Source organism: Onychostoma macrolepis, chromosome 25 (assembly GCF_012432095.1).
Source record: "Onychostoma macrolepis isolate SWU-2019 chromosome 25, ASM1243209v1, whole genome shotgun sequence".
Taxonomy (NCBI): Eukaryota; Metazoa; Chordata; class Actinopteri; order Cypriniformes; family Cyprinidae; genus Onychostoma; species Onychostoma macrolepis.
Window position 1 is genome coordinate 15,322,678 of NC_081179.1, and position 10,618 is coordinate 15,333,295.

The window sequence follows — 10,618 nt, forward strand, 5'->3', positions numbered from 1 at the left end:
TCCATACTTACACCTTTAACAACCATAAGTTAACCGGATAATTCACTGTACATAAATGTAATCAAACTGAGAAACGATTAAACATGTTTGTTCGGAATTCCACCACATTAAACGTAAAGAGAGGGCAGGCAAGGCAGACATAGGAGGCGTATAAGGCACCAGGGCCTCTTTAAAAATCAGTTAGTGCAGAGAGAAGCCTAAACTTCAAAGCCCAGCATGCAAAACAGAGCAGGAAGTACTGGAACCCAGCCAGGAAGTGAGGAGAGAGACTGCTGCGTTTACAAGAGGGACATGAGGAGAAAAGGCCCACTGTGAAGGCTTTACGACACACCCTACGGAGAGAAAACCATCACACTTGCTATACTACGACAGATTACAACTACAGACTGAGAGGAACAGGAGGAAAGATGGGGAGCGATAAACACAACTGCAAATGAGCAGCCGGCAACAGGAAATAACAGGTTAACAAGAAAATGTGAGCGTGTTGAAGGAAGAGTTCACCCAAAATTGACAAACTCATCCGCATGTCATTACTAACTCATATGACTTGCTTTCTTTTGTGGAACACAAAGGAGATATTTTAAATAATGTGCTGGTCGCTCTTTCCCATGAAATTACAATGAATGATGACTGGAGCTTTCAAGGTTCAAAAAGGACAAAAAAAAAAAAAAGTATGACAATAAGTATGAGCTTTGATTTTTATTTGAAATCTTCTGAAGTCATAGCATTGATTTTTGTGGCAAACAAACTAAAATTTAGGTCTTCGTTCCAAAAACTGAATCGGTCAGAAAGGTTTTGTGAACTGGAATATCTGATTCTCAGATGAAAAGTCACTATTCTCATGAACATGCCAACAGGAGCTGGACTCAGTGGACTGTATGTTCAGATTTGATCTAATAACAATATTAATTTTGGTCTGTTAGTTAAAACTACTACAAATTCACAAGTCATCATAGCCACTTTTTCGGGTCATTTTAAAGCTTGATAACCCCAGTTCTCATGAACTTTCGTTATACTGAAAGATATATTCCTACTTATTTACTTGTTTTGTAATAGAGACATTTATTTTTTATTTGTTTTAGATATTGCTATATCAGAATCAAATCGATATTAATGATATAAAAACAAACCTTTGTTGGTTTATTTATGTTTTTTTTAAATTATTTATTTCCAAATCAGAATCAAATGCTTTATTCGTGGTAAAATAAATCAAATGTTTATTTATTTGTTTGTACTAGAGATCGACAGATAGTAGATTTTACCAATACGGATTGCTAAGTTGGACCAAACTGATCAAACCGATACCCAATGAAAACTAAAACAGTGCTGAACTTTATTACAAAAAAAAAAAACACAATACTGAACCACACATTTAAATTTGATAAAAAAAAAATTATTAAATATTAATTATACATTCATCAAATTTAGTTAATTACGGTAACTAATGTTAACAGAGGCAACTTTAAAATGTAAAAATTAATTGGTAAATGCTGGAATTAACACACTCTAACAACGAACAATACTTCTACAGCAACTCAGACAAACTATCAGTTAGATGTGGGCGATATACTGGTAGAAATTTTTACACCGGACAAGATTTGGACTGTCATCTCTATTGTGGTTACACGCTCATGTGAAGTTGCTGTGTTACGGGGTCACAAGAACTTATCGTTTGCATGATAGAGAGTTCTTTTTGCCGCTTTATAGGCCTTGAACAGTTAAATTCATACACTTGTGTGTGTCACAATGGCAGTATTTGCAAGTATCCTTGTAAACAAACAGTAATTTAAGTCTTCAGTGAAAGCAAACAGCTGAGAAAGAAAACACCTGTGTAACAGTATACTGGATCCGGGCAGCTCTTAAAGTGACAGCAGTCTAATATTCCTGCTGTCTGTCATTCATGTTAATCAAACAACAAAAGAGAGAAAATCTTCTCTTGACAATCACTTTTGTAACTTTAATAAGAAGAAATATATATTTCATTTACGCAGTGAAAAATATTTTTATACCTTTGATTACTTTATACAATGTATGTAGTATCTATTATTTATTTATTTGTTCTGCTGTAGCTTTTTGTCCTATTGTAATTAGTTTCTTATTTAATCGCTGACTTTTTTTTTAGGCTAGTATTAGTTTGTGATGATATTGACACTGGTGACGAGAATTATAAGATTTCCATGGTATAAAAATGTTGACCCCTACTAACGGTATGGATTTTTGCCGATAACTGACAACTGATCAACTATCAGTGCCGATTATTTGGCATAACCAATCAATTGGTCGACCTCTAGTTTGTACTCTTATTTACTGCTATATCAAAATGAAAGGCTATATGCATGCACTATTTATATCACTGTATTTTCTGCATTTATAGCTATATCAGAATCAATTTAATTAAATATGAGGATGAGTAAATAATTATAAATTCTCATTTTTGGGTAAACTTATGAAAAACAGATTTGGGAGAATATGTTTTAGACACTAATAAGGTTTTGGACATATTTATTGATTACTACTGAATGTAAAGCATATTAGTCGAGAGTGAGTTCACCCAAAAATAAAACTGAATTGAGACCAAAAAAGAAAGTCATATGGATTAGATTCTGAACAACATATGGGTGAGTAAATGAATAATGCCAAAACTTAAATTTTTGGTGAACTATCATCCCTTCAAAGGAAAGGAAAGTAATTAAAACCAGCACATTTACCAGTTTTCCTCTGTCGTCTGTTAAGCAGTTCGTTGAGTGCACTCCGAAATCGTTTGGCTTCCTCTTCACTGGCAAAGTTGAGGCCCATCTGACAAGACTAAAGAGCAAAACACACCATATGACCAAAAAAGCCAGATCACATCCTCACTAATGCTAAAAGCAGTTTTACAAGAACGACAAGAAAGCGACTAGCCAAACAAACTTTTCCAAAGAACATCTCTGGCTAGTTCTCTCTGTTTTCTTTCTTGCTAATGGTCAAGAACGTGAAATATTAAGAAAAAAAAACAAAAAAACTCACATCTCCGGCAAATGTAATGAAGTAGGCTCTCGAACTACTAATCGTGAAATTATTGTAGAGCTCCTGCTCAAACTTTGTTTTTCCATCCTGCAAAATGAAATAAAAGATACTTTAAATATTTAGGTCTCAGATCTGATATCTTTGCTGTTTATTTGATCTCAGAGAGCTCACCTTGATATCAAAGACACGGATAAAATAAGACCTCTGAGGGTTGTCTTTCACCAAACAGGCCACACCACAGCACCTCTTGATCCAGGACATGCTCCTGTCCGCCCCGTACACCTGGACCACTGCTGAGCACAATGTCTGCAAAAAGGAAAACAATCATGAACTCCGGGAAACAAGCTAAATACACAATTATCGATTAACCGAAAATTAAGAGAAGTTTTTTTTTTCTTAAATAATGTTTTTCAGTCATTTGTTAAGGGAATAGTTCACCCAAAAATGAAAATTTGCTGAATATTTACTCTCCCTCAGCCCATGGAAATGTAGATGAGTTTGTTTCTTCATCAGAACAGTTTGGAGAAATTTATCATTACATCACTTGCTCACCAATGGATCCTCTGCAGTGAATGGGTGCCGTCAGTACAAGTGTCCAAACAGCTGATAAAAACATCACAACAATCCACACCACTCCAGTGAATCAATTAATGTTTTGTGAAGTGAAAAGCTGCATGTTTGTAAAAAAAACAAGTCCTCTACCGGTTGCACTTTACTGGTAATATAAGGTAACTACATGGAGTAGGGTTATGTTTAGGTGTAGGTTCAGGGTTAGTACCTAGTTATTGTAATTACTATAATAAGTACATAGATGTATGTACATGAGGAATAGGACTGTGAAATAAAGTGCTACCCTTCTATCCATAACATTCCTTTATCCATTGGAAAAGTCATTTTGTTTAAACCAAGAGAGAAATATGCACAGATCAAGTACTCTTTGTAAGCAGAATCAGTCCAAAACAAATACGTTGGAGGACTCTGATGTGAGAGGACAACAGGGGATGTACTTTTTCACTGGAGGAACCATTTTTTGGATCAGAGAATTGTGTTTTGGCCAGAAGCAATTGTTTAAAGTTAAAACGCCTTAATGATCGATTTTCTTTTTTTTTACAAACACGCAACTTCTCACTTCACAAGACATTATGACTTAGTTCACACTGCAGGTCTTAATGCTCAGATTTTTTTGCGCTGTTGTTCACATTGTCATTTAAATGCAACTGCCATCAGTTTCATGTGTGAACCGTATACGGCCCTGAAGTGACCCGCATGCGCAGAAGAAGACGTGACGTCAGACGCAGCGCACTGTGTTTGCGGAAATAAAAATGGATGCTGCTCGTGTTAGCGCGCGTTTAGCAATTTTTAAGTTAATGTGCAATTGGAGCCTAAATAACGAAGTGATACGAAGAAGAATATTAAGAAGAAGGAGAGCACGATTTCCTCCAGCGCAGAATTGTGACGTCTGTCGCATTTCAATGACGTAAAAATCGCATGAAATGCGACATGGCCGTTCAGGCTGAAGTCGCATTGCAAAACATCGGATATGTATCCGATTTAGGACCACGTATGAAAGTGGCCTGGGCCTGATTTGAAAAAAAATCAGATGTGTGCTGTTCAGACTGTCATAAGAAAATCAGATATGGGTCACATTTGGGCAAAAAAGTCGGATTTGGGCCACTTCAGCCTGCAGTGTGAACTAAGCCTAATTGATGGACTGGAGTCTTGTGGATTATTGTGATGTTTTTATCAGCTCTTTGGACTCTCATTCTGACGGCACCCATTCACTGCAGAGGATCCACTGGTGAGCAATTGATGTAGCCCAATACCAAGTCCAGACTTCAGTACAAGTAAAATACAAACACACACTTATAATAAAGAAACACTATAAAGAATTAATAATTGTGAAATATGATGGAAAATAACCAAGTTTTTCAATCCTAAAGTTTAAAAATAAATAAATAAATAAATAAATATAAAACAACTATCTTAAGTCCAAAAAAAAAGGCAATGCACCAACACTGGCACATGTTCATACTCTTATGAAATAATTCTCGTCACCTGCATTTTGGACAGAACTGCATATTAATATCATGCAGAAACTGTAAACATGTCCAAAACATGCACAGAAATCAGTATATGAATACTATATGTTGTTGCTTTCTGCACACACCAGTAATGCTGTAATTTAAACTGCAGCCAAGTACTTGGAGACATACTTGATGGGGCATTTTATTCTCTCTCCACAGGGACCCTTCCTCAAAGAGTGTCTGCGTTCCATGCACATGACCGAAAGCAGCATTTCGAACACTTTTTCAGGACACGGGTTACCGAAAGGAAAAATAGGCCAGTGTCTTGGCAATACTGTCACAGGGAGGACAGCCAAGATCTCACAGAAGATGAAATATTTTCCATGGACAAGTAATACACATTCACACACACATATACAGGCTAATGCTGAGCAATTACAGGAGACCAAAGAAACCCTGTCCTGTGGTTTAACGCACACTTTAGATAGGAACAGTTATGATGAAAGCATTCAACACCACCACAAGATTTTAATGAAGTCTCTGATCAATTCAGACCTATAGCGTTTTCATAAAAGCAATAACTTAAGAAACCACCAGTCAGCAAGACTGCAACAACACTGAATAATTGAAGAAATAAATCAGATCAGAATCTCTAATCAACTGATTAACAGAAAAATAATAAACAGATTAACCAATGATCAACTGAAATGAGCAGATTATTTAATTATTAAAATAATTAACAGTGTGCATAAGAAAAATTAATTGTAGAATTTGTAATTACTTCAACTTAACCCAATGGTTCAAAAACGTTTTTGACAAAAATAATCAGATTAAAAGAAATACTTCATAGGTGAAGAGATAAAGTCAAAAAGAGTAAAGTCAAACTTTTATGAAATATATTATAAACTTTGAATTGACTTTTACATTTATCAAACGCAATCTGATTAACTGAAATAAGCAGATGAACATTAATAAAAGTAACTGGATTAATCAATTGAATAAATGTGTTTCTCAAAGGCATTAATTCATTGCTTGAAATTGATAATCAAATTAATTAATTGATAACCAACTGAATACATAAGCTTCTCAAAAGTAATTTGATTGACTGGAATTTAAAACAAATAATCAAACTAATCAACTGATAATCAATTGAAGAAATTAGGCTCCTAAAAGCAATTAAATGATTGAATGATTGAACATTTTTATAGATTATCAAAAGTAAATATATAACTTTGAAATATGTCAATGATTAACAAATTATAGAAAGTCTAAATTTATCAAATATTTCATAAGCTTTGACTTTTAATCAATTGATTTACTGATTATTTCTCCAATAAATCAATTAAAAATACCCCGCTTATCTAAAGAAATAATAGACATTCATCAGTTAAGTCTATTCAAGCATTGAATGTACTGTTGTGAACTTTCAACTCTTGATAATAAATTTATTCAATAAATTCATTAATCTGAAATTTAAAAAAAAAAAAAAAAAACATCCAACAACAACATGCAAATATTTCATAATTTTTCTGGTCGACTAATAGTTGTTCATTTTAAGCATTAGTCGACTAATCACTCGTTTATTAATAAACCATTTAAATACTTATAATGATCCTTTAATTGCCTACATAGCCTAATGAGTGCTCAAGCACACGCATAAAGCTTGCCACAGAGCACAGCAGAAGTAATGATTATGAATGTGTTCAGGGAAAAACAGTAAGGATGCGGCATTAACATTTTAATAATGTATTGATACACTGGTGCTTTCCTTGTTTTCAGTTTAAGAGATAAAGTCGGCGACACTTACTCGTCATATCCGCAGTAGTGGATGCGCCTGTGTGCATGTTTCATACGGATTACATAATCTGAGAATATTTGTTTTCCGTTTGAAAGTAGACATTTCGCTCTCTACAGATGTTTTTCATATCAGTAAGCCAAGTAGGCCTATACACTCTTATCTGTATGACCAAAAATGAGGGAGTATTTTAAGAGTAAGTTAAGAGTAAGACTAACGGTTAGTCAACTATTAGGGGGCAGCCCTATAAAACTGAATAAATAATTCTAAATGTACAATTACTTTCATTCAGAGAAAGGCAGAAAAAGAGAATTCTGCTTAACTCGACTCATTGCGATCCTGCCACGTCAGTAACAGCAGCATCAATGAAACAAGACTTCCCTTCATTTCTTCTAATGAAAAACTGCTTCCTCATGCTCTAGACTGCACATTCAGCATTTGAATACGAGCACTCGTTCAGTCTTGGTGGGCCGAGTGATTCAAGGACATCGCTAAACCTTCAACTACTGTATTCAGAGTTCAGCAAGTTCAAGAAGGAGTTGAGTTTCAGTATGATATAAACAATATACACACTGCATTCAAAGCAGCCAAACATGCTCACACTGATATGTAAACCTATACGTTTGATCGATCGGCTGGGTTTAAACGCACTCAACAAGCGCTGAACGCAACAACCGAAAGAAGCGACTGATGGATATTCGCCAGGTTTTCCTAGTTAACTGCATCCGTACGGCATTCCTGTCTGCAAAAGTCTTTGCCAAGAACATAAATATGCATTAAAGACATACATATCACAGGGATCATGACTGTGTGTCAGGCTTTGGTTTGGTTTGCTTGGAAACCTGATTCTGGATCAGTACTGGCTCAGCAGCTCTATTCATTAAAGCTCAAATCTCCATGGAAAGGAGGCAGATCAGTTCACTTCCTGTCCTCAAAGACTGCTGATCACGCACAACCCACCCCCAACCCCTATCTTTTCCCTTCTCTCCATCTCTCTCACTATTGTGCGATTTGGACTCCGTCCACCCTCTGCCCTCGGTTTTTCGGTGCCGGTTCGGCACACAGTGATGAATGAACCCATGACTGCTGGATCTTGGCCCCAAACGACGCGTCTCATATTTAGTCATTCCCTGTGAAAGCCCACTTTATGGCCCGGCTCTTGGCTGCCGTTCCTGGACTGACACCGCTCGCGTTCATGTCGCTTCCACCTAGACATGGACGAGCAACTTAAGTAGGTCTGATGGGAAAGAATGCCATATTTGTGAATCAGATTTCATGCGAAATATATAAATGAAACACTAGTTGGCCAAGCTTATTCCTTCCATATCCATTTCTACGGTCAAAAATCTCTGATTTGAACAACTTCATGTCTGATTTTTTTCTGAAAATCGCATGAACAATCCAAATATTACTATCAAAGAACATTAATGCATGAAAAATCTACTAAGAACCAAATACAAGTCGTGCTTAACATGTGAATCGTCACCTGAATGTGCTGCAAGAGGAATTTTGGAAAAATAAAGACACTTTTCTAACAAATGCTTCCTTGTAGGGCAAGGGACAGGAAATTTCTACCAAGAACAAACAAGGTACATTTCTTTCACTTGAAACATACACTGGCCCCAAAAGGTATTTGAACACTATTTGGAAATCAGTTTTAAAACTTGAAAGCTTTTGTAAGATTATTTTAAACTAATTGGTGTTAAGGTGCTTTCTAGTTTCTTAAGTTTACAAAAGAGACCTAGCAGAGTTGTAGTACATCACATTAACTATGAACATGTTCCACTAATATTTGATAACCAGAACGAACACAAGAGAGTGGCGTTCGAGTGCATGACGTAGGCGAATGTGGTGACAAACACGGAAATGCAGAGGAGAGAGCAAAACAAAAAAATGGTTACAAATTAGAAATACAAAATGAGTATTTGTAAAGAAAAATGTTGGAGGATTTCAATAAGCCAAGAGGAGACTGGTTTTCCTTTTCAGTTAGCAGAAGCTAGAGATTACGGTTTATAAAGTTTTAAATAAGGATATTTTTCTTACACAAACTCATCGATTCACTTCAGAAGGTCTTTATTAACCCACTGGAGCTGTGTGGAGCACTTTTTATGATGGATGGATGCACTTTTTTGGGCTTCAAAATCAGGACACTGCCATTATAAAGCTTGGAAGAACAGAGACATTTTTAATATAACTACGAGAGTATTCGTCTGAAAGGAGAAAGTCATATACACCTAGGATGGCTTGAGGGTGAGTAAATCATGGGGTAATTTTCATTTTTGGGTGAACTATACCTTTAAACTGATTAATGTATGTACTGTTTCATCAATCTTGAAACTTGTGTTGCAAAAGTGTATTATACTGCATAACTTTATTAAACAACATAAATAAATGTCATTTGGTTTTATATTTTGTTAAATAATACAAACGAAGATTTGCAAGAGTCCAAATACTGGTCCTCAAGTAGGACAGACAAGACAATCATAAACAACTAGTGTAAAGACCAAACATCTTCACATCTTCTCAATTTAGCTAAATTAGATATAATAATCAGGGATGTAGAATAGATGTTGTTTCATTTACCAAGGACAACAAACTGAAAGTTTCCTTTCAATGCAAATTTGATGTTTTCCAGAATTTGTTGCAGGTTATTAAATATAATTAAACTTAACACTGAGCAGAAATGGATAACTACTTGACATTGAACACAGAAACAAGAGCCTTGCTGTAATTTGTACTAAGTAAATGCAGTTACAGACAGACATAATAGCAGATAGAAATACATATAGATAAGACACAGATAGAAATAGATAGAGAGAGAGGTAGATAGATTCACAGACAGAATGACAGATAGATAAGACATGTAAATAGACATAGCTTCACATACAGATAGTAGATAGATAGCAGACAAATGTAGATAGTTCACTGACACATTTAGTGGAGTTTGAGGGTCATCGGAGACAGTAGCCTACATTAGCTAGTGAGCTGCCTACATAGAGAGCATATCTGGGCATCACTGGCACGTGCATCATTTAGCTGACTCAGAATGCACTTGTGATGCTGTCTTCGTAGGCAGCTCACTAGCCTTCACTCAAACAGAAGGCCTATTGCCATTTACTCTGAAATCCCATGGAATATATCATTCCTAACTCACAATCATACAAATAGCTTATACTACAACATCTAATTTCAATCACAGGAGTCTCACTCCCTTGACAGTGAGGAGGGTGTTGATGCACATCACAAACGCGTTAAAACACAGCTGTCCTTGCCAGAAGTTACTGCCGTGCGTCACATCACTGGATATTTGAAAAGCAATATGGTTTGCATTTAAACTTGCGGTTAAAGGACTACATATCGTCCGTGAGAGTAAACACAACTTACGATGCATTTCCTGCCCAGGTAGTTGAACAGACAGTCGTTCTCCTGCGGGGTCAGAAGCAGAGAGCCCACGTTTGCCACCCTCCTCTGGGGCGGGTGGCCGCTCATGTTGACGGATGAGGCGGATGAACTTGAGCGTTTGTCTCGTATTAGATTATTTTATGTGCAATCACAGATCAACATGGCCTGCGCTCCGTTCATCCCGTTAGGAATTCCGCATGCAAGTAGAGCCGATGTAGTGTTGTCCTCAATGCGCGCGCGATGCAGATGCGACTCGTTTACTCCTGTGGGTTATTTATTCTTTAATTCGTTCACTTTTGACAGACTGCATAATATAAACTTTCATTCCGAACTCCTGAAGCAATAACGATCCTTCAATCCAACATGGCAGCAGGACGGTAGAGTTCAAGGC

At 36.3% G+C, this 10,618-nt stretch overlaps 1 protein-coding gene across 3 annotated transcripts in view; it reads right to left on the reverse strand.

Moving 5' to 3' along the window:
• Nucleotides 1–10,618, reverse strand: part of wasla (WASP like actin nucleation promoting factor a) — a 29,408-nt gene extending 18,790 nt beyond the window's left edge. For 2 of the 3 annotated variants that reach the window (XM_058766946.1, XM_058766943.1), the window contains exons 1-4: nucleotides 10,210–10,618; nucleotides 3,178–3,312; nucleotides 3,007–3,093; nucleotides 2,709–2,805 (exon numbers count right to left, since the gene is read on the reverse strand). In XM_058766946.1, the coding sequence (XP_058622929.1) occupies nucleotides 2,709–2,805; nucleotides 3,007–3,093; nucleotides 3,178–3,312; nucleotides 10,210–10,314 (424 nt within the window). In that variant the 5' untranslated portion in view covers nucleotides 10,315–10,618. The remainder of the gene's footprint in view (nucleotides 1–2,708; nucleotides 2,806–3,006; nucleotides 3,094–3,177; nucleotides 3,313–10,209) is intronic. The other variant, XM_058766944.1, reaches the window with a different exon arrangement.